Here is a 25999-nt window from a genome sequence, read left to right as displayed (position 1 = left end):
AATGTAGGCTAGTGAAACAATATTCATGTTAACAATATTAAGAACAACTGCCAGCACATTTTGTATGACATAAACAAAATGTTCCATAAATGTAAAGTTAACTTAAATTTCTGGTTAAATTAAGATTTAACCACGGTATTCTTTTTCTTTTCCCAGTCCTTAATGATATAAAAAAAAATTCAAACAACGTATTATTGTTCTTTGTCCTGGTGAATGAGGTTTACTGACTACATCAAAATTTAATATTTTTCTTTGATAATTAAGGTTCTTAAAATACCTCAAGGTCATTCGTCTGACCACAACTTCTTGTTATACAGAATAAACCATTTGTTAATTGGAAATATCTAAGTTATAAATTCCTTACATACAACCAACCACATCACCTAGGACCTGCCTCCTGGGCTGTGCTGTTGGAATTGCTCTTTTCTCCCTGAAAACTGGCATTAGACTACTACCATGGTCTTCAACCCTGTGTACCATTTACCCCAAAACAGAGTTATTGTCACTTGGGTATACCTTCACCAGCATACATAGAGCTAACCTGACAAATTTTCCTCCAGTCCTGCACTGCAATAACCAACCAACCACTGAATTCTCTTACATAGAAATTTACAGCTTAAATAGATACCATAACAGGTACTACAAACATTATCCTTGAAATTTCTTTATTTTACAGTAATACTTATATTACCATTCCTCATTCTCTGTCATAAAAAAATGAGTAATAAAAACCAAAACCCTGTAAATACAAATTCAGTTTGACTACGTTGTATAACAGAATTTGTAACACTCAAGAAGAAAACAAAACTTCACAATGTATTGTGATTTTAAAAGGTGATATAATAATTATTACAGTAATAAATTTTAGGGGAATATTTCAAAAGTTGATAGAAGATACAAATAGCACATAAATTAACATGACAAAATTATTTTACCTAAAACATCATTTACAACATAACTCTAGAAATGACTATTTCATAACTGTAGAAATAGCTTTTTAAATCTTTCAATAAAACACTTTAGAAGTATATTATGAACAAAATTTTGCTATATGAGTAAAACATAATTCTAGATACTTTGACTTTACACCTGCAATGTTCCATAAATGATTTCAGGGTCATTAACCTCTTTAAAAAGATTATTACCAAAGATAAAAAAAAGCAAAAGTCTATTTCATAAAATAACAGCCAAAATCCCATAAACGGGTTTGAACTTTGGTTTACAAAGTTTTAGGCTATTAGTTCTGCTTCATTTTGTTACAAATGTAGTACATGTTCACTGGAAAATAATTCAACAATATAAGTATATGAAATAAAAAGAACACCACCACCACCCCACTCTCCCAAGCCTTGGCCCAGCCAATCCACCTTCCTGTGCCTCCCAATATTTCCCTGAGGTCCTAAGAAAAGATACATATAAAAAGTACTATTTATGTTTTGTATAAAGAGATCATTTTAAAAACTCTGACCAACTCCAAGAACTAAGACTCAAATGGTTATTTCTCTATCCTTCTATTAATATTACTTACAGAAAATAATATTAATATTACAAATCTGTGTGTAAATCAGACAGCAATAACAAGTAAAAGCAATCATGTTCATTTTAACCAATATCTATTAAAGAAACACTTTAATTTGAAGTATCACTGAGGACTGAAGAATAGCACATTATTGAAATTTTTCTTTAAAAAATTTGCTTTTAACATTACCTGTCCCAGTCCATGCTGACTGACCATCAGTAAGTGTAATAACAAAACCAGATCCTAGTGTTTTTTCCCAAGCAACTTGTAGAAAATGAATTATATCAGGTTCAGAAGCAAGATAGATTCTGTTTACTTTTCTCTCCATTTCTGATCACCTGTTATAAAAGAAAAAAAATATTTTTGCAAGAAACTGTGACTATCAAATAATGATGCTTTCTGTACTGGTCTCTCAGCTATACAAAGCACCAAGGAAACAAGTAAAACAAAAAGCTATATAATAGCCAACCATCAAACTCAGTAAATCACAGTTCTGTTCAATACTGATTCACAATTTTTACAGATAAAAGCAGAGGCTCATAAATGATTTGCCCAAGTTGTGTAGCTGAATAAAAATTACCATCTCCAACAATATGAAGATCACATTTTCCCCAAAACCTCTTTCTCTACGACAAATAGTCACAAGAACTTGTGTGAGTGATCTGGGAATAATCGCAGGACTGGAATCTGATTATAATTAGTGAGGATAAATTGGATCAAATTCTTAGTCTCTGTCTGGAGAAAGACTGTGTAAATGAAAAAGGAGAGTAGCATAAAGATTTGGAAAAGAAAATCTCAGAACCCAAGAGTTGGCCATATCTATCACATCTTCTCTAAGAAAGGGGCTCCCAGGACTCACTCTGTCCACTGAGATAGAAGTACCCTGTAATGGAGATGGATTATATCAAGCTATTACAGCCTGAGGCTAATAAACTTTTTGCATTTTTAAAACTTTATATTGAAGTATTATACCCAGGCAAAAGTACAGATATCTAAAACCTAACTTGGAAGTTTTATAATTGAGCAAATCCATGTAAGCAGTACCTAGATCAGGAATCAGAACATTACCACCCCAGAACTCATTCTCACAACACCCCTTTTCCAGTCACTATGTCCCCAAATAACCACTTTCCTAACAGATTAGAATTTTGAGTATCTTTGTACTTTCATGTAGATATAATCATACAGCACATTTTATTTTGTGTCTGGCTTCTTTTATGGAACATTATGTTTCAGAAATGCTTCTTAGAATTGTAGATCATGCTCATAGTTGTATAATATTCCATTATGTGGTTATAGTACAATTTATTTATCCATTCGACAGGCATTTGAGTACTTTCCAGGTTTTGACTAGCATAAATAGTGCTTCCATAAATATGCTAGCAATATCCAGGCTTTTCTGTTGGGCATATATCTATGATACATAACCATGAGTGAAATTTCTGCACCAGAGGATATGCATATGTTCAGTTTTAGTAGTACACAACCAAAAACTTTCTAAAAGGTTTGTACCAATTTAAACACTTGGTATGTCAGTTCTGATCACTCCATATCCTTACAAACATTTTTCATCTTTTTTTTTTTTTTTTTGCGGTACACGGGCCTCTCACTGTTGTGGCCTCTCCCGTTGCAGAGCACAGGCTCCGGACGCGCAGGCTCAGTGGCCATGGCTCACGGGCCCAGTCGCTCCACAGCATGTGGGATCTTCCTGGACCGGGACACGAACCCGTGTCCCCTGCATGGGCAGGCGGACTCTCATCTTTTTAATTTTAGCCATTTTGGTGGGTATGTAGTATTACACAATGGTTTATTCACATTTCCCTGATAATTAATGATGCTGAGTCCTTTTCATATCTTGATTGTGCATTTGAACATCCTGTTTTGTGGAGTATCTGTTAAATCTTGCTAATGTTTTTATTCAGTTGTATTTTTCTTATTGATGTTCTTACTGATATATAATTTTCTTTTTGTTTTGTTCTTTACTTTTTGGATTATGAATCCTTTTACAGATATATGTACAGTTCTACCATTCTGTAAGTTATCTTTTCACTCTCATAATGGTAACTTTGGATGAAAAGAAGTTCTTAATTTTCATGAAGTTAAAATTTATCAAAATCTGTATGTTATAGTTATACTTTTTCTGTACTACTTAAGAACTCTTTGGTCACCAAGATGTTCTCCTATGTTTATCTAAGAGCTTTATAATTGTACCTCTCACACTTAGATCTACAATCCATCTGGAATTGATTTTTGTACATCAATTGTCAGGAGGGGTCAAAATATATTTTTTCCACATGGATATCAAATTGACCAAGTATTATTTATTAAAGACTACCCTTTCCTACTGCAATGCTGTTACTTTTGTCATAAATCATTTGTCCGAATATGTGTACAAGGTTCAATTTTTGTTTTGTTCATTCTTTGCAGGTGTGCAATTTCAAATATTATACACTTGGCTTGTCAAGGTTACACTGAATAGTGATTCTGTTACTGTGATCCAGCACATTTATAATCTCTTGCTGACCCTGCCATTTAAAAGTTTAATAAACTTTGCTTCTGAGTATTAAAATCATTTATGTAAAATGTTGAGCAGAACAAGCTCAAGCATAAACTTCTGTGGCTTGCCATTAGAAACAAGCCTCTCTTAGACATCAATCACTACTACTAGGCGGGTGTACTGCTGACACCTCCATTTAAGTCACAAGGATATCAAGATGGTCCTTCATAAAACCTACTTACTCTGCAAGTCTAGGAGTGCTATTAAAAAAAAGAAAAGAAGGGGCTTCCCTGGTGGTGCAGTGGTTGAGAGTCCGCCTGCCCATGCAGGGGACATGGGTTCGTGCCCCGGTGCGGGAAGATCCCACATGCCACGGAGCGGCTGGGCCCATAAGCCATGGCTGCTGAGCCTGTGCGTCCAGAGCCTGTGCTCCGCAACGGGAGGGGCCACAACAGTGAGAGGCCCTCGTACAGAAAAGAAAAGAAAAGAAAAGAAGAGGAGGGGAGGGGAGGGGAGGGGAGGGGAGGGGAAAGAAATTAAGACAGACATTTTTCTTAGTGATCCCACTCTCATTTCTACTGATTACAAGTTATTTTCCTATTAATTCGAAAACTATTCTTCCAGTAATTCACTCTAGAATCTTGCCCAGATTGACCTCAAACTTACCAGACTACGATATGCCACATACTATTTAGTTCAAAGCAAAAAACTATATTTTTTCTAATACTGGAATATCCTTTGCCCATGTACACTTCATTAAGAGATACTTAAGCTATAGATGCTAACAAAACTAAAGGAATACCCTAAAAATTACAAATATGCGAAGAAGAAACATTATAAAAAGTCAAAATGAGGAACAAAGCACACATTTCAAAGATGAAAAACTAGAGAGAATTATTCTTTAATCACATAGCATGAATCTCTTACTAGGTGACCCTAAAAAAGGTAAGAGTATAAAATTGCCTCAAATTTTTATGACCAATATAAATACTATGTTGTGACAATCCAAAGGTAAATTATTAATTGACATTTCATTGATAACTAATAAGTTTTAATAAAAGCCAAATTTTTAAATCATTTTAATTTGCTTTCTCAATTTAAAACTATTATGTTCTCCTAAATAAAGCATCATATTTTTCTCAATTAACGAATGAATATGAAAATCAAAACAACTCATTCTGTCAAAACTCTTCACAAAACAAAACTAACTTCTCTATCTTCTGGGGGATGAGAGGCATGCTTAATTATAGAAGGCTAGAGCTGTACTATCTTACAGAAAAAAGCACAAGGAAGCAGAGAAACTTCCAGAATGATAGAAAAAAAATCTAAAATTAACAATGTAATGAGATTGCTTCAAGATGGTGGAGTAGAAGGACATGCTCTTACTGCCTCTTGCGAGAGCACCAGAATCACAACTAAATGCTGAACAATCATCGACAGGAAGACACTGGAATTCACCAAAAAAGATACCACACATCCAAAGACAAAGGAAAAGCCACAGTGAGAAGGTAGGAGGGGCACAATCACAATAAAATCAAATCCAATAACTGCTGGGTAGATGACTCACAAACTGGAGAACACTTATACCACAGAAGTCCACCCACTGGAATGAAGGTTCTGAGCCCCATGTCAGGCTTCCCAACCTGGGGGTCCAGCAATGGGAGGAGGAATTCCTAGAGAATCAGACTTTGAAGGCAGGTGGGATTTGATTGCAGGACTTTGACAGGACTGGGGGAAACAGAGACTCCACTCTTGGAGGGCACACACAAAGTAGTGTGCGCATCGGGGTGCAGGGGAAGGAGCAGTGACCCCACAGGAGATTGAAACAGACCTACCTGCTAGTGTTGGAAAGTCTCCTGCAGAGGCAGGGCGTGGCTGTGTCCTACCATGAGGACAAGGACACTGGCAGCAGAAGTTCTGGGAAGTACTCCTTGGCATGAGACCTCCCAGAGTCTGCCATTAGCCCCACCAAAGAGCCCAGGTAGGCTCCAGGGTTGGGTCACCCCAGGCCAAACAACCAACAGGAAGGGAACCCAGCCCCACCTATCAGCAGACAAGTGGATTAAAGTCTTACTGAGCACTGCCCACCTGAGCAACAGCCAGCTCTACCTACCACCAGTCCCTCCCATCAGTAAACTTGCACAAGCTTCTTAGATAGCCTCATCCACCAGAGGGCAGAGAGCAGAAGCAAGAAGAACCACAGTCCTGCAGCATGTGGAACAAAAACCACATTCACAGAAACATAGACAACATGAACAGTCAGACAGATTTGTACTGCATGAAGGAAAAATATAAAACCCAAGAAAAACAACTAAATGAAGTAGAGATAGGCAACCTTCCAGAAAAAGAATTCAGAATAATGATGGTGAAGATGAGCCAGGACCTCGGAAAAAGAATGGAGGCAAAGATCGAGAAGATGCAAGAAATGTTTAACAAAGATCGAGAAGAATTAAAAAACAAACAGAGATCAACAATACAATAACTGAAATGAAAACTACACTAGAAGGAATCAATATTAGAATAACTGAGGCAGAAGAACGGATAAGTGACCTGGAAGACAGAATGGTGGAATTCACTGCTGCAGAATAGAATAAAGAAAGAAGAATGAAAAGAAATGAAGACAGCCTAAGAGACCTCTGGGACAACATTAAATGCAACAACATTCACATTATAGGGGTTCCAGAAGGAGAAGAGAGAGAGAAAGGGCCCGAGAAAATATCTGAAGAGATTATAGTCGAAAACTTCCCTAACATGGGAAAGGAAATAGCCACCAAAGTCCAGGAAGTGCATAGAGTCCCATACAGGATAAACCCAAGGAGAAACATGCCAAGACACATAGTAATCAAACTGACAAAAATTAAAGACAAAGAAAAATTATTAAAAGCAGCAAGGGAAAAACGACAAATAACATACAAGGGAACTCCCATAAGGTTAAGAGCTGATTTCTCAGCAGAAACTCTACAAGCCAGAAGGGAGTGGCATGATACACTTAAAGTGATGAAAGGGAAGAATCTACAACCAAGATTACTCTACCCGGCAAGGATCTCATTCAGATTCGATGGAGAAATCAAAAGCTTTACAGACAAGCAAAAGCTAAGAAAATTCAGCACTGCCAAATCAGCTCTACAACAAATGCTAAAGGAACTTCTCTAAGTGGGAAACCCAAGAGAAGAAAAGGACCTACAAAAACAAATCCAAAACAATTAAGAAAAATGCTAATGGGAACATACATATCGATAATTACCTTAAACGTGAGTGGATTAAATGCTCAAACCAAAAGAAACAGGCTCGCTGAATGGATACAAAAACAAGACCCATCTATATGCTGTCTACAAGAGACCCACTTCAGATCTAGGGACACATACAGACTGAAAGTGAGGGGATGGAAAATGATATTCCATGCAAATGGAAATCAAAGAAAGCTGGAGTAGCAAAACTCATATCAGATAAAATAGACTTTAAAATAAAGAATGTTACAAGAGACAAGGAAGGACACTACATAAAGATCAAGGGATCAATCCAAGAAGAAGATATAACAATTATAAAAATATATGCACCCAACATAGGAGCACCTCAATATATAAGGCAACTGCTAACATCTATAAAATAGGAAATCAACAGTAACACAGTAATAGTGGGGGACTTTAACACCTCACTTACAACAATGGACAGATCACCCAAACAGAAAATTAATAAGGAAACACAAGGTTTAAATGACACAACAGACCAGATAGATTTCATTGATATTTATAGGACATTCCATCCAAAAACAACAGATTACACTTTCTTCTCAAGTACACACGGAACATTCTCCAGGATAGATCACATCTTGGGTCACAAATCAAGCCTCAGTAAATTTAAGAAAACTGAAATCATATCAAGCATCTCTTCTGACCACAACGCTATGAGATTAGAAATCAATTACAGGGGGAAAATAACGTAAAAAACACAAACATATGGAGGCTAAACAATACATTACTAAATAACCAAGAGATCACTGAAGAAATCAAAGAGGAAATTAAAACATACCTAGAGATAAATGACAATGAAAACACGATGTTCCAAAACCTATGGGATGCAGCAAAAGCAGTTCTAAGAGAGAAGTTTATAGCAATACAAGCCTACCTCAAGAAACAAGAAGAATCTTAAATAATCTAACCTTACACCTAAAGGAACTAGAGAAACAACACACAAAACCCAGTTAGCATAAGGAAAGAAATCATAAAGGTAAGAGCAGAAATAAATAAATAGAAACAATAGCAAAGATCAATACAATTAAAAGCTGGTTCTTTGAGAAGATAAACAAAATTGATAAGCCATTAGCCAGACTCATCAAGAAAAAGAGGGAGAGGACTCAAATCAATAAAATTAGAAATGAAAAAGGAGAAGTTACAATAGACACCAAAGAAATACAAAGCATCCTAAGAGACTACTACAAGCAACTCTATGCCAATAAAATGGACAACCTGGAAGAAATGGGCAAATTCTTAGAAAGGTATAACCTTCGAAGTCTGAACCAGGAAGAAATACAAAATATGAACAGACCAATCACAAGTAATGAAATTGAAACTATGATTAAAAATCTTCCAACAAACAAAAGTCCAGGACCAGACGGCTTCACAGGTGAATTCTATCAAACATTTAGAGAAGAGCTAACACCAATCCTTCTCAAACTCTTCCAAAATATTGCAGAGGAAGGAACACTCCCAAATTCATTCTATGAGGCCAACATCACTCTGATACCAAAACCAGACAAAGGTATCACAAAAAAGAGAAAATTATAGACCAATATCAATGATGAACATAGATGCAAAAATCCTCAACAAAATACTAGCAAACAGAATCCACCAACACATTAAAAGGATCATACACCATGATCAAGTGGGATTTATCCCAGGGATGCAAGGATTCTTCAACAGACGCAAGTCAATCAAAGTGATACACCATATTAACAAATTGAAGAAGAAAAACCATATGATCATCTCAATAGATGCAGAAAAAGCTTTCGAAAGAATTCAACACCCATTTATGATAAAAACTCTCCAGAAAGTGGAAATAGAGGGAACCTACCTCAACATAATAAAGGTTGTATACGACAAACCCACAGCAAATATCATTGTCAATGGTGAAAAACTGAAAGCATTTCCTCGAAGATGAGTAACAAGACAAGGATGTCTACTCTTGCCACTATTATTCAACATAGTTTTGGAAGTCCTAGCCATGGCATTCAGAGAAGAAAAAGAAATAAAAGGAATAAAAATTGGAAAAGAAGAAGTAATACTGTCACTGTTTGCATATGACATGATACATAGAGAAACCTACAGATGCCACCAGAAAACTACTAGAGCTAATCAATGAATTTGGTAAAGTTACAGGATACAAAATTAATGCACAGAAATCTCTTGCACTCCTATACACTAATGACGAAAAATCTGAAAGAGAAATTGAGGAAACATTCCCATTTACCACTGCAACAAAAAGAATAAAATACCTAGGAATAAACCTACCTAGGGAGACAAAAGACCTGTATGCAGAAAACTATAAGACACTGATGAAAGAAATTAAAGATGATACAAACAGATGGAGAGATATACCATGTTCTTGGATTGGAAGAATCAATATTGTGAAAATGACTATACTGCCCAAAGCAATCTACAGATTCAATGCAATCCCCATCAAATTACCAATAGCATTTTTACAGAACTAGAAAAAAAATCTTCAAATTTGTATGGAGACACAAAAGACCCCGAATAGCCAAAGCAGTCTTGAGGGGAAAAAACAGAGCAGGAGGAATCAGACTCCCTGGCTTCAGACTACACTACAAAGCTACAGTAATCAAGACAATATGGTACTGGCACAAAAACAGAAATAGAGATCAATAGAACAAGATAGAAAGCCCAGAGATAAACCCATGCACCTATGATCAACTAATCTATGACAAAGGAGGCAAGGATATACAATGGAGAAAAGACAGTCTCTTCAATGAGTGGTGCTGGGAAAACTGGACAGCTGCATGTAAAAGAATGAAAGTAGAACACTCCCTAACACCATACACAAAAATAAACTCAAAATGGATTCGAGGGCTTCCCTGGTGGCGCAGTGGTTGAGAGTCTGCCTGCCGATAGAGGGGACACGGGTTCGTTCCCCGGTCCGGGAAGATCCCACATGCTGCGGAGTGGCTAGGCCCATGATCCATGGCCACTGAGCCTGCACGTCCGGAGCCTGTGCTCCACAACAGGAGAGGTCACAACAGTGAGAGGCCCACGTAACCCAAAAAAAAAAAAAAAAAATGGAAATGGATTCGAGACCTAAATGTAAGACCAGACACTATAAAACTCTTAGAGGAAAAGATAGGAAGAACACTCTTTGACATAAATCACAGCAAGATCTTTTTTGACCCACTTCCTAGAGTAATGGAAATAAAAACAAAAATAAACAAATGGGACCTAATGAAACTTCAAAGCTTTTGCACAGCAAAGGAAACTATAAACAAGACGAAAAGACAACCCTCAGAATGGGAGAAAATATTTGCAAATGAATCAATGGACAAAGGATTAATCTCCAAAATATATAAACAGCTCATGCAGCTCAATATTAAAAACACAAACCCAATCCAAAAATGTGCAGAAGACCTAAATAGACATTTCTCAAAAGAAGACATACAGATGGCCAGGAAGCACATGAAAAGCTTCTCAACATCACTAATTATTAGAGAAATGCAAATCAAAACTACAAGGAGGTATCACCTCACACCAGTTAGAATGGGCATGATCAGAAAAACTACAAACAACAAATGCTGGAGAGGGTGTGGAGAAAAGGGAACCCTGTTGCACTGTTGATGGGAATGTAAATTGATAGAGCCACTATGGAGAACAGTATGGAGGTTCCTTAAAAACCTAAAAATAGAATTACCATATGACCCAGCAATCCTGCTACTGGGCATATACCCAGAAAAAACCATAATTCAAAAAGACACGTGCATCCCAATGTTCACTGCAGCACTATTTACAATAGCTAGGTCATGGTAGTAACCTAAATGCCCATCGACAGATGAATGGATAAAGAAGGTGTGGTACATATACACAATGGAATATTACTCAGCCATAAAAAGGAACGAAATTGGGTTATTTGTAGAGACGTGGATGAATCTAGAGACTGTCATACAGAGTGAAGTAAGTCAGAAAGAGAAAAAAATATCGTATATTAACGCCTATATGTGGAAACTCGAAAAATGGTACAGATGCACGGGTTTGCAGGGCAAAAACTGAGACACAGATGTAGAGCACAAATGTATGGACACGAAAGGGGGAAAGCAGTGTGGGGTGGGCGTGGGGTGGGGGTGTGATGAACTGGCAGATTGGGACTGACATGTATACACTAAAATGTATAAAATGGACAACTAATAAGAACCTGCTGTATAAAAAAATAAATAAAATAAAATTCCAAAATTCCAAAAAAAAAAACAGTGTAAGATACCTCTAAATTGGTAAGTTAGCAATAATTCTAATATCTACCTAACGTTTACTCAGAAAATTATTCTTCTTCCCAGAAGAAAAAGACAGTTATAAAATAACCATACTTGTAGCCACATCAAGTATATTAATAGTTTTTAAATATGAAATTTGTAGATTTTACATCATAATTACTGAAAAAATATAATTATTTTTAAATATTTCACTTAATCAAAAATTTTTCCTACATTGAGGTCTTCTTTGCCTAGATGTACTTAATTCTGAAATGCTTCATCCACTTGTAAATATTTTCTTTAGATCAATTAGTCAATACACTTAACATGCAGTAAATTATCCACATGGTCTGCAATTCTTAAATTCGAAAATTACTGGAAAATATGTGTTACTGTTTTTCTATGCCAATCATTGAAAAAGGCATACTTAGAGGCTTACATAATTCTAATGGGCCCAAAACCACAATTCTGGGAGGGAAGAAGGTAATGGAAACTACTGATGAAGTTTTTTGCCTGTATAGAATTTATATGCACACACAAAGATACACACACACTTACACAGATTATTTTTTCTTAAATGTGGCGGAAGAACCCTGGCTATTTTTAGCATTAATGAAACTTAGAATTACTCTAAAACAGCAATTGGTTTCACTGTTATTTCTTAGCACATTTGAAACAAGTGACAAATTTCTAATTATAGAAACAAGTTAATTTGAAATTCAATATTCCAGATGCCTATCAGTAAATCCTACTTTCACAATGATATAAAAGGCTTTAATCATAATAATGTTAAAAAAGACATTTAGGGGTCAGATTAGTTCTAACATCTTTGAATTATTCATGTTTCAAATATTTTCCAATTTCTGATTAACTCTAGATACTCATCACAGAAACTAAACGATTTTATTTTAAAGATTCTATTCTAGTTAACTCAGATTTGAAATTTTGGATGCTACCTGTGGGCCACGCTTAGGGACTTAACATATTAATAGCTCAAATGTGACAACTCAGTATCCTATAAGTATTTTATGCCTCAATAGCCTTATAAATGTTTTTTTTATATCAACTGAGTCTTAATTTCCTGATAATATACTATTTGAACCAGTTTTGAAAGCACTTCATTCTTTTACTTACTGAGGTCACCCTCTCATTAAATATCAAATACAAAACATCTAAGACTCCACCATAGAAACAGGAAAAAGGATGACTTGTAATGTCTTTTAAGATTCCGTAAGAGCGAATCAAGGATCTCTTTGCTTTCACCAGCACTGTAAATGGGAATAGTCAGCCATGGGTTTTTTGCCCCAAGACTAGTACTTGAAGAAAGGGGATGGAATTTTCAGAAGGAATGATTGATTAGGGCCATAAGAAAGCCTGTGTTTTGTTTTCTAAGGGCACTAAAGGTCAGACTAGTATCAGCACCTCTCCCAGCCAGAGCCAAGGATCTAAGACAAGCCTGCAGGTGGAAACAGTTGGGTCCCACCCCAATTTGTACATCAGTAGCTTTATTGAGAGCTCAGAACAGTTGAGAATTGAGAAGCTTATCTTTAGTACTTTGTGTCTTTGATACTTGGCTTCTCTCTTAGAAGAGAAATAAGTTGTTGGCTGATGTGATCTAGACTCTGAACAAATACCATTCACAGTTGCTTCTGAATAAACAAGACACTTTTTAAATTAGTTTACAAAGAATTTTGTATGCCCTTTTGGATGCTGATAAGAAGCAATGCAGAAGCCAATTCTCTTAGGTCAGCTCAAGTTAGTGACAACACTGTATCATTGATAACACCATTTTGAACTTGAGCTTCTTTTATTTTCCTTTATAGTGAGTTATGGCTTCCTTTCAAGCTGCTTGGGCTGCAGGTGTTCAAACTTCTGCAGCTCTGCCAAGGAGTCCTACTTATGGATCAGAAAGGGCTAAAAGCATGTTTCTAATGAAGCAATTAACTTAAGTGCCCCCTTGTTGAGAAAAGTAGGCTGATAACTAAAGTGAGTTCAGAATAAAGATTAGCACACAGCACATGCTGTTAATAGTCTGTAATTAGATTCCTGATCACATTATTTTGTTTGACCTTCCTTTTTTTAAAAACGAGGAAAAGAAAAAAATATAAATTGTAAACCAAAAGTGTGGTGATAAATTTTTTTAAAGTTTATCATGTTACAAAAATTCAAGGATATATAAAAAGGAAAGAAAGGTTTATACAACAGCCACTGACTGGGCTACTTAAAGACAAACATCACGTAACAATTTCAGAAAAGAAGACTATTTTATTTGTTCAGAACTTCTTTAAAAGCAGTGACAATTCCTGTTTATCTTATCAGAATTCCCACACTGAGTATTTTTTAATTAATAATTTATTCCTAGCATTTTCATTATTAATAGCATGTCGATTTGCTGGTTGTTATCTATGTGACCAAAGGGTAAATTAAGGTCTTTTTGAAAAATGACCACAAAATCAATTTACCTTTAAATTTCCAAAGCAATTAAAACAAAACTAACCTTCTATAGAAGAAATGCTTTCCTGAAATAATGTTTTCAAGTTAGAATTTTCTAAACTTTAAGGGTAAAGAATTTACAGGATTCTTAAATACCTTTCTAATTATGTCAGGATTTTCTCCATTCGATTAAATTTGAAATGAAAGTAAGGTGACCATCTGTCCAGGCTTGCCTGAGATTTTCCCGGTTTTAACACTGAAAGTCCCATGTCCTAGGAAATCTCTCAACAACCCCAGGCAAATTAGGATGGTTGGTTAACCTAAGTAAGAGCAAAATATAATTAAGACTGTTGGTATAAGCTTGTTCAAACACTTGTAATATACAGCTGATATTCAAGGAAGACATTAAATAAACAATCTGATGCTTCAGGAATAAAGCATTAGAACAATAAAATAAGTCTAAACCTAAAGTATCTTTGCCATGGTTAGACTATTCTCAATTATCTCTTATGAGTATGGAATGCCAGCTGCTGGCATTCCAAATATATTACTGTTCATTTCCTCTGCTTATCTTTTACAAACACCATTAATAATCATTAGTTTCAGTGATTCGTTCAAATTCCACTTCCTCTCCTTTCTTTTCTCTTACCCAATGAAGTGAGTATTAAAAAACAATAAAATGGCCTGAATAAATTTCCCACATAAAATCTAACACCTAGAATTGGACTCAAAGTTCCAAGACTATGATTTCCTTTATATTCATCAAATGGACACTCTTGATTACAAACAACCTTGGCAGAAAGAATGAGAGTATACTTAACATTTTGGAAACTTTCTAAATGTTCACAACAATACTTCCATTCTGATTGCAGTTTCATATGAGAAAGACACTTAACAGAAATGAAGAAGTAAGACAGTACCTCACATATAGTATTAGCTTAAGCAACAGTATTTTTCATTAAGAATTTAACAATTATGATTTCTTAAGCCTCAAAACTTTTACCCTCTCTCATATTTTAATTTCAGAAAGAGTGAAGAGGTTCCTATGAAACACCATCAGTTAAGCTTACACACAGTTGTTGGGCTACACCATGCAGGCCTGCAAGGCCTGTACTTGCCCAGCTTCAAGACCGAAGAAAGAGCCTGGAGTCAATAACAGAGACATGAGTGGTTTAATGTATAAGGGGAGCTTACATGTCTGAAGCAAGATCCTGGAGCAACACCTCACCAAGTGTGGCAGACAGCAGGTAGGATGTGATGGCAGGCTTCGCTCCAGGGGGGTGGGAAGGGGGAGGTTCCCAGTTATAAGGGAAACTGACATCAGGTGGGCTCCTCAACGACCAGGGAAACTAGCAGAGGGGCACCAGCCCCTCACTGCCCCTTGATGTGAACAATCACTAGCTGGGGCAGGGGCACGTATGTAGGAAGGTTAGTCCTGTGAGGAGGGTGTAGGTGAAGCAGGCACTGGTTAAGCAGGGGATGTACAGATCAAGAGAATAGACATCTTGGGTGGCCTGATCAAAAAGATCAAAAGATTCAAGCCTTTTCTACTAGAAAAATGTGCTGCTCAGAACTGAAATGTAACTAAAAGCACTTGCATGGAAAAGAAACAAGACTTGTACTATACGTTTCCCCCACTCACAAATCCACCATTTACTTAAAACTACACCCATTTATCTGCCTATTTTCTAATGGCAAACAAGGGGATGAATGGTAAGACTGGGGTACAAATGAGAGTTAACCCTGAAAAAAAAAACCTACAACATATCCTCAATTGGTGACTCTACCTAATTCAGCCAAACAAAAATATTTAGGAACCATATGAAATTGCACATTTTTTAACCTATAAAAAAATGGCAATTTCACATGGTTCAAATAATACTAAGTTATAAATGGCACATGATTACTTAACATACCTAACTGGACAAATAATTACATACTTATCTCCCATGCTGTAATTGCTGAGTCTGAGTCATTTTCAAGCACATCCCTGAACATATTGTGGATAACTCTAGTGGGAGGAGATTCCAAGATCAAAGAAAAGATTCAATTCTGAGTCCCCTTATGTGATGCATTCTCAAATTGAATTGAAACTTTGTACCCCTAAAATTTAAATCAAGCCTTGTACAATTTAGAAGAGTACAAGTCCTAACACCAGGAGTGTCTTTTGTTTTTCATGAAGAGCCCCTTTCAATCATACCAGTGCTTATGCTAATGAGTTGACTTAGGGTGGGGTCACTAGATAGCCTCAGGATGTGGCTGGTCACCAGAAAGGCCAAAAGATTAAAGGGTTGGCACTTTCAGCCTCACCTCCACCCCAACTCCAGAGAGGAGTGTGGAGCTGGAGATTGAGCTCTGTTAAAACTCTGGAACAAAGAAATTGGGGGAGGGGTGCTTCTGGGTTGGTGAACATATCAAAGTACTGGGAGAGCGGCTTGCCCAGTCAATGCACTGAAGCTCTGCACCCTAACCTATACCTTGTCCTATGCATCTCTTCCAGCTGTTCCTCAGCTGTATCTTTTTTACTGAACCAGTAAATAAAAGTAAAGTGTTTTAGTGTTTTCCTGAGTTCTGTAAGCCATTCTAGTAAATTATCAAACCTGAGGAGATGGTCATGGGAACCCCCAATTTATGGCAGGTCAGAAGTATGGATGACCCGGGACTTGCAACTGGCATCTGAAGTGAAGGCAGTCTTGTGGGACTGAACCCTTTAACCTATGAAAACTGACACTAACTCCAGGTAGGCAGTGTAAGAATTAAATTGAATTTTTGGACACCTAGTTGGTATTGGAGAACTGGAGAATTGGTTATTGGTGCTGGAAAACACCCTAATGTGCCAAACAAAATAGCCTTAGTCCAGCTTTATTTAAGGCTATTGGTGTATATCCTCTACTAAAGTCTTTTGTCCCCAAGCTCTTGGAATAGGGAAACTTTACCTGAGAAATCTGGTCTTTTCTAATGTCACTGGATAAAGAGGCCCAGATTGGCCTCTCACAAAATAAGTGACTTTTGAAATATGACAAGTCATGCATAAATATTTATTTAGATCCTGCCAGACAACAGGTACTATGCTAGGTGCTGGGAATAGACCTATGAATAAAATAGCCATATCCCCTGACCTCAGAACATTTATACTCTCATGAATAGAAAGTCAAATAAACACATGTTACAAAACATTAAGGTTAAGAGCCATAAAGAGGTAGTAAGAGGCAACAGGGGAACCCAGATCAGACACACCCAGACTGCCAGTCATGGGAAGCTTTCTAGAGGAAATGAGATCTAAGACCTAAAGGCTGAGTAGGAATTCTGAATCCACCCTTGCAACTGCCCTTTTGCTTACGCTATTCCCTCTCCTAAAATATCTACCTCTAGTCTATACCTGTGAATATCTATCCATCCTTTCAAGGTCCAGAAGCATTGAAAGCAGTTATGATCAGCCTCCAAGGATCCCAGCTGTCAATCATCTTATTCCCCAACTGGAGAAAAAAGAAAGAAGGTCTAATATAGGGAAGATATCAGGATCATCGTGTTCAGAGAGATTCTTCCAGCTCTTCCTCCCGATGGAAGAGGGCCTGAGCTGAATTATGCCCATTGAATCACTCAACAGTGAGTTTAGAGTATATAGCTTCTGACTCTGAAATGGAATTTTGATAGCTTCAGAATTCTAGTACCACTCTGCTGACTTCCTATGGTTTGACCTCTACAACATTTGAATAAAGCAAGCAATGAAGTTGACCTAGATTAAAAGTCATTTGTTATTAAGGTATCAGAATTTTGGAGGCTGTGCTCCTACAGTGTGGAATGGCAGTGTCTGGCAGCCAATATCTGTAGCAGGCAGCAAAAAAATAAGGTCACATAGCTAAGAAAGAGCCTCTTTGCATTACCATATTAATCAGAAAGATTAATCAATCCATTGTCTTTTTCTGACTACAACAAAACATCAATTTTGAAACTAAATCCTAAAAAGATTCTGAAATAGCACTGAATCAGAGATGTTCATCCTATAAAACAATTAAAGTCATCAACAAAATTCAAACTACAGAGTCATCAGTGATGATTTTTCTCATTAGGAAGAAGTTGGAAATATCACATTCTTTAGAAAATAAAAGAAATAATTATTTTTTAAACAAACACTTTTCCCAAAGAATTAATAAAATAGTAACAAATGAAGCTACTTTGTGGAAGAGAAGTTTAATTTTGCAATGAAGAATTTAAAAACCTGATCTGAAAAGCCATTCAAAGTTAGTTTCAGAGTCACTTAGTACATAGAACAAAACCAAAACTTTTCCATAAATTGAAATAATGAACTGACATCAATTTGAGGGAAGCCAGTTAAAAAAAGTCCATTCCATTACCAGTCAAACATTCACTGAGGAAGCCCAATAAGAACTCCAGCAGATTAAAAAAAAAAAAAAAAAAAAAAAAAAAAAGGAATGATGCCTTCCCTCAGAAGCTTTTAATCCAGTTACAAGAACACGATAAAATAGAGTTCTACAAAATTATAACTAAAATACAAGGTAGTATATAATTTTGCTAGATGGGAACTAAAGTAATAATAAAAAAGTAAGGAAGAGATACCTTAAATACATGGAAGATGATATATGAAGTTGCTACATTTTATAATGTAAAAAAAAAAAATTACAGGCCCAGAATAAACAAAAACAAGAGATATTAAGAATATGTCCATATGAGGAATCCAATGTTTATAAAATAAAATTCCAATAATAAACTAGTAGATTCACTAAAAACAACAACAATGTAATCCAATGCCTTGAAAATTATCTTTAATTGACAAGTGAAACACATATTAGTAAATTCATTTCTTCCTGCATGAATACTCCTCTTTGGCCAAGATACAAGCATGTCCAATGAAACATAACAGAAAATATCCACGAAGATGCCCACTGATATAAATGCTTTTGATTTTAAAAAGGGACCTAGCTCCAAACTAAATAAAGATGTACATCAAAATAAATGATCAAATTTTCAAAAACAAAATCATATTAAATTTTTTGTGTCTTTTAGTATGGTATCTTGCTTGCTCAGAAAACACAGACAAATGATGACCATGACCAATTTTACAGAACTGCTGTTATTTGGAAATGCCTAATTTTTGGTTAAACCTTGTTTGGAAATTATCTGTAATAGAGATATCTATTTAACTGATGGCCAATAAGATTCAATCAAGTTAGACTATTCTAGGACATGAAGATCATGGTTAGAGAGTTAGATGAAAACATTCAGTTCAGGTATATCTGGTTTAATATCTAAGGAGGTTCTTAGACTCAGGACAAAATGAAAAAGAAGGTGGTAATAATCTGAGAACAAAAACAACTAGGTAAACACAGAAAAATTAAGGTACATATATAGCTAATTAAAATGTACGATACAGATAGCGCTTTATTAAGTCATTAATTTATCCTAAAAACTCAAGGTATATGGTTGTCAGTGAGGGAGTGGAACAAAAATGAACTAAGCATATGTCATGAACTGTGCTGAGAATTTTACATATATTGTTTTAATCTTCAGAACCATTCTAAAAACAAGAAAACTGAAATTCAGCAGGTGTAGTAAAGATAGAAGTATATTCAAAACTAGGTCTATCCAACACACTGCCTTAAAAGTGTCTCAACCCTAGACAGCCTCTTTATGAGTCTCATATTTAACTCTACTTCTTAGCTCTCAGCCTCTCTCTGAATTTTCTCATTTTATACTATCAAGGTACTGAATTGCTTTTCCTTAACCTATGAACAAAGTATCACAATGTATTAACACAAATCTAAATCATGACCCGATGTATAACCCAAAATAACCCAGGTACAGACTTCAAATAGTAGAGGGAAAGTTCTTTATACAACTTTACTATACCTTCTCTACAAACAACTGCCTTATTTTAGATTATTCTAACCACAAACAGAATTTTCAAAGTATAGAGCCAATCCTTCGTCTACTAATGAGAACTCATGAAATTCTAAAGAAAAACATTCTTTGAGTCTATATGGTTCAAGACAGGAACTCCTAACGTCACTTGTTTTAAAATTAGAGAAGTGAAGAGTTACTAGGGTAATGACAAATTTATGGCCAGTAAACGTATCTATATATATAAGTATTCCTCTTCCCTTTCCCCACATTCTGACTTCTTTTATTTCCTAATACAAATTCTGTCTTAAAGCCAAATTTTGAGATATAAATAGAAAAGAATTCATAACCCCCTGGCTTAACCAATACAAAAAAGAACTCATAGCCCATTGGTTGCCTTGGTAAAAGCCATAAACCTCTACATAGGATTACCTATGATATATTCATGCTAAAAAAAAAAACAATTCAACAGAATCAGATCAAACCTCCGATTTATAGGAAACACAAGGGATGAAGGAACATGTTAAATGGCACTAAAGGGATGCAATCAGCAAAATCTAAACACTGGGACACTTCATGGGGCAACTGACAGTTTTTTCAACAAATAAACTTCAGTGCAAAAGGGAGAGGAGGGTTGGACTATTTAAGTTAAAAGAGACTTAAAAGCCACAAGCAACTGCAATTTAAAGATCTTATTTAAATCTTGACTCAACCAACAAACTATTAAAATTTATGAAGTAGTAATTTGAGGAATCTGAAGACAGATTAGGTACTTGGTAGTACTAGGGAATTACTGTTAATTTTTTAAGCTATGTTAATAGAATTGTGGTTATGTTTTCTACAATGTCCTTACTTTTTAAAGATACATGTCAGAATATTTACAGGTGATATGATGTCTGGGATTGTTTAAAAATAATTTAGAAAAGAAGAGTGAAGTTTGAGTAAGATATAAATGAAATGAGATGGGCCATGAGTTGATAATTGTTGTGCTAGATAATAGGAACCCATTATTCTCTCTACTGTTACATATGTTTGAAATTTTCCATAATAAAATGTATAAAAAGAAAATCGGTAAGCTGGGACAAAGTGAGAGAGTGGCATGGACATATATACACTTCCAAACATAAAATAGATAGCTAGTAGGAAGCAGCCACATAGCACAGAGAGATCAGCTCGGTGCTTTGTGACCACCTAGAGGGGTGGGATAGGGAGGGTGGGAGGGAGGGAGACGCAAGAGGGAAGAGATATGGGAACATATGTATATATATAATTGATTCACTTTCTTATAAATCAGAAACTAACACACCATTGTAAAGCAATTATACTCCAATAAAGATGTTATAAAATAAAAGAAAAAGAGGGAAAAAGAAAAGTGTTTTCAAAAAAGTGTTCTTTGACCATCAGGATAATTGTTTGTATAGGGTACTTCTGTAAAAAAGAAAAAGTCATCTATTAGAAATTTATTCTTACATATATAATTTAATACTTCAAAATTTAGGAGCCTATCTAAAGAAGTATGGAACTCATTATTGGTCCTAGTAAATACTCCTATCTGATAAACATTACACTAGGGATACTAGTGCATAATGCATTGTTGAATTTTATTATACAATAATGAATCAAAGATACTAAGGATAAAAAATCTGTTTTGCATAATCAACTGAAAAGCTGATAATAAAAATACCTAAATTATTTCAATATTTATCGGCTATACATTAATAATTTGGTCTTTGGACTTCCCTGGTGGTCCAGTGGTAAAGAATCTGCTTTCCAATGCAGGAGACGTGAGTTCGATCCCTGGTCGGGAAACTAAGATGCCACATGCCGCAGGGTAACTAAGGCCATGCACCACAACTACTGAGCTCGCACGCCTCAACTAAAGCCCGAGCCCACGTGCAGCAAACTACAGAGCCCATGCACTCTGGAGCCCATGCACCACAACCAGAGAGAAAGCCCGCATGCCACAACGAAAAAGATCCTGCGTGCCTCAACGAAGATCCCGCGTGCCGCAATTAAGACCCAACGCAGCCAAAAAATAAAAAGAAAATAAATAATAAAATAAAATAAACAAATATTTTAAAAAATAGTAATTTGGTCTTAAGGCCAAAATGTGTAAAAAATTTTAATTGAACAAAATATTCAATATGAATCATAAATACATTCCAAGATTGCACAGAATATCCACAATAAAGAAACCAGAAGTAATAATTGTACTGAAACTTTCCAAAATTTCCCATCCTATGGCACATCATTAGACTCATGACATCTTTGATTTTTTTATCTAAACAATATAAGTCAAATACCTATTATAGTTCCTGGCTCATAATCAATAAACGATTCTAACTTAAATGGCTGAATTCATTTAATCTGTCCCAATTTGAATGACTCTAGTTTATACTTTTCCTCCTCCATTCTCAACTGAAGAGTTCTGTATTATTAGCTGTCACTAAACATTGGTCAGAGAATGCCATCAGTGTCTTGGTCCATGCCCCACCACAATTCAGGTTAAAAGTGTTCATTCACCCAACATTTAGAGAGAATTTGTTGATTTTTGTTACCCAATACAGACTCCCTACTGGTAGCAATAAAACTTCGAGTGACCCCCCTCACATCTGCTATTCTTATCCACAGGCTATGAGCAAGCTGACTTTTGGCCCCAAGTTCCAGCAGAACACAGACCCGGGCTAAACCAACATTACATTTTAATCCCCAGTAACTGATTCAAAGATGAGCACGTGATTCAAGTTAGGACAACTAAGGCCAGTAAGGCTCAATTTCAGGACTTTTATTTGCATATAAAGGATAGATACTCTTCTCTACTGGATTTGGTGTTATGATGCTGTAAGACTGGAGCTGTTGGGAACAAAACCAAGAGAGCAGAAAGTAGAACTGAGAGGTGGTCAGATCTGATTTCAGCATCACCAGAATCTAGATCTAACTGTGAATGTTTTAGGTGTGAGGCCAAGAAATTCCTTTTTCCTTAAGCTACCTGTGTCAGTCTTTGGAATCAGGCATATTTCAGGACAAATCTTCATTGTCATTCATTGGTTATGTGAATTATCTCAAAGTACGTGCAAAACAGTTGTAAGTAAGCAAATGTATATACTCCATCAGTGGTATAAGTACACACTTTGGGAAACACTCTATTAAACATAATATTCAATACCAAACAGGAAGTTTTACATTTTCAGCTTTATATGCTTCCATTCTTATCAAATCCAAAACACATGGCATTTCAAAAACACTGGGACTTTGTTGTCACTACGTAAGAAATAACCAGTAAACAGGTGGTTCAAGAAGACAACTGGTAAATGTTTTGCATAAGGCGCTAATGATTCTAGAAAAAAAAATCATAATATGTCTATTCAAAACAAAGGTTCAAGTCTTGGTTACAGGGCAAAAAATGTTTCCCAAGTTTTAAAAATCACTAATTAATATTCTAATGTTTTCTCCTTAAAACTCAACATCTTACCTCAAAATATTGGGAAAGCCTCCCCAAAAGAGGGATCCAATCAATTTAAATTTTAAAATTGTGTTTTTGCTTCTGTCTTTAATGCACTGAAATTAGATCAAAAGCCTTTTATGAACCTCTAAGTAAAGCTGTTTCTTCATGTTTATCAAGTTATTTATAGAAACAAATGTAGCTTCTGCAAGAATATATGACCTCAATTGTACTTTGGATTCACTGTTCACAATATAAACATAACATTACAATATGGTAACATGATTAGATTACTGTACAAAAGCCATCAATCTTTGCTATCAGAAAAGAGAAGCAATGAGAGGACCAGTTCCAATACCCATGGTTTATGCTCTTCTAGGACTGCTTGGACTATTATTATTCTAAGAATGTTAAGTTTAACCTTCTAAAAGTCTGCAAAATAGATGTAACATTGTTTGTGTGGTTCCAATGACTTGATATAAAGGTTTCAAGCATCTATCTTTCACTGAGTGCTCTGTTATATTACAGTGATATTCATATGGGAATTAACAGCAGTGACCTGTGATACTCAATCAAACATACTGACTTTACTTGCTCATTACCCTACAGATTTTCTTCTGAGACATAGTTTTCAGATAATAACCAGGACAAATTTCTTCATTACAGTTAAACTTCAGAAGCTCATGTTTTCTCTATTGCTAAATTCTCAGAGCACAAACTTTCTGTTCCCAAAAGTAATACCTAAGGCGTGACGAGCCAATTTCTGTAAGAATAATGCTTAAAATGAAGAGGTTGGTTCCTAAACACAATATTATGGCAAGATTTTTTTTATTCATTTTAGAGATGAGTATCACAGCACCACTAATTTACAAAGTTATAAATTGCAATCATGCTGTAATTTTTAAAAAAACACTTGTTAAACCTACATATAGAACTATATTAATATACTATATTATACATGTATCTACCTACAAATTATCAAAGAAGCATCAATAAATTTTTTAAATTTAACTTTTGAAGTGCCCTAAAGTTTAGACAGATGTTATCCTATTTTCTCTGAGATTTTCTCTGAGCAGCTGTTCATTTGGACATGCTCCTTATTTATTGATATACTGTGTTCAATGCTAGTGTCACATTTCTTAAACAGGAACTTGGCAACTTCCAAATTCTATGGTAAATATTGACATATCTCAGCATGTCAATATTTATACTGTCAGGACACTTTGATGAGCCTCTTCAACAATGGCTGCATCTTATTTCTTGGCAGCCACTTGTTTCTGTTCCAACTGAGCAAGATCTTTCTTTATTCAATAAAATTCTCACTAACTGTTCAGACAAAATTACAAGTAAGCTAATAGCATCCTCTCACACAAAGACCAGATTGAACTCCTTGCTTATTTCAACATTTTGGTCACTTCTGCAGGGTTAGTAAAGCTCAAAGAAACAAGGCACAAATTCAGGAGTGTACTCCAAGTAATACTTGTTTTTGACTGCAGCAATTCCAAGCCTAATCATCATTTTCAACCCCATTGCTAAGGGTGAAAGCTGCCGAAGCCTTTTCAGAATTTATAGAATTAAATTATTTCCTTTTTTGTTAGTCCTAAAAGCTAGACAAATTTATAAAAGATTGGTTTACAGACTGCAACAATGATGATGATATTCAGAGAGAAGTTGGAATCCAGAATGCCTGCCATAAAAGGTAGTTGGAAAGTCTGGCTCATTATCTAGAATTAAACAGTGTTTTATATGCAAAATTAGTGTACCTAACTTTTGTGCCAAGTATCAGAAATCATGTTAACAAACTAACCATCATTAACTCAATCTTAAGAGCAAATTTCCATCATTGGGAGAAAATCTGTGCACTACCTTGTAAATACCCTGGGATTTCCCAATAGCACAAAAGCAAAAGTTTAATTTAAAGCTATTGGCAATACTGGCATCTAGTAAAAGCATGAATGCCTCATCAACCGTTAGGAATTCTCACACAGATTTTTTCTTTTGGCAACGAAAGTCTCAGTGGAGTTTTTCTTCTAGAAAGAGCCCAATTTTATCAATATTAAAAATTTGCTGGGCTTCCCTCGTGGCGCAGTGGTTGAGAGTCCGCCTGCCGATGCAGGGGACATGGGTTCGTGTCCCGGTCCGGGAAGACCTCACATGCCGCGGAGCGGCTGGGCCCGTGAGCCACGGCCGCTGAGCCTGCGCGTCTGGAGCCTGTGCTCCGCAACGGGAGATGCCACAACAGCGAGAGGCCCGCGTACCGCGGGAAAAAAAAAAAAAAATTTGCTGACTATAATAACCCTCTGTTCACTGATTTCTGCCAGTGTTTTAGAAAAAGACACAACTCACTTTCTCATCAGCTTCACAAAGGACAAGGAACAAACTGCCCAGGGCTATACAATGCATTAATTACCTCCTACTAGTACAAAAAGAACTAGCTTGAAGATAGCCACCTTCTTTCTTGAAAACAAGGTATTGCAAATAAAGCACTGATTTTATACTCAGAAGACCCAGATTGAAATCAAAACTCTACGGCTTCGTAGCTGAGTGACTTTGGGCATGCCATCAATGCATTAAAATGTTCACTGACTACATCCTATGTACCAGGCTTTCATATCTCAAAGATGAGTAAGACATATCCCCAGCTCTCTGGTGAGATAGAAACACCCAAAGAGAATTATTATACAAGCTTGTAAAGTGCAGAGGCAGGGTGGGAGCTCATCTGAAAAGTAGCACGTTAACCAGCCTGAAATTTCAGGGGAGGCTTCCTTGAGTTATATCTGATGT

At 35.9% G+C, this 25999-nt stretch overlaps 1 protein-coding gene across 6 annotated transcripts in view; it reads right to left on the bottom strand.

The window, feature by feature from the left end:
• The window catches only part of XRCC4 (X-ray repair cross complementing 4), a 372319-nt gene that overhangs the window by 343318 nt on the left and 3002 nt on the right, over positions 1–25999 (bottom strand). For 4 of the 6 annotated variants that reach the window (XM_030847096.2, XM_070045162.1, XM_030847081.2 and 1 more), the window contains exon 2: positions 1709–1857. In XM_030847096.2, coding sequence (XP_030702956.2) covers positions 1709–1847 — 139 coding nt within the window. In that variant the 5' untranslated portion in view covers positions 1848–1857. Of the gene's footprint in view, positions 1–1708; positions 1858–14070; positions 14235–25999 lie in introns of all 6 variants that reach the window. The other 2 variants (XM_060295978.2, XM_060295977.2) reach the window with 1 other exon arrangement.

This window comes from Globicephala melas, chromosome 3 (assembly GCF_963455315.2).
Source record: "Globicephala melas chromosome 3, mGloMel1.2, whole genome shotgun sequence".
NCBI lineage: Eukaryota > Metazoa > Chordata > Mammalia > Artiodactyla > Delphinidae > Globicephala > Globicephala melas.
This window is presented reverse-complemented; position numbering and strand designations above follow the sequence as displayed.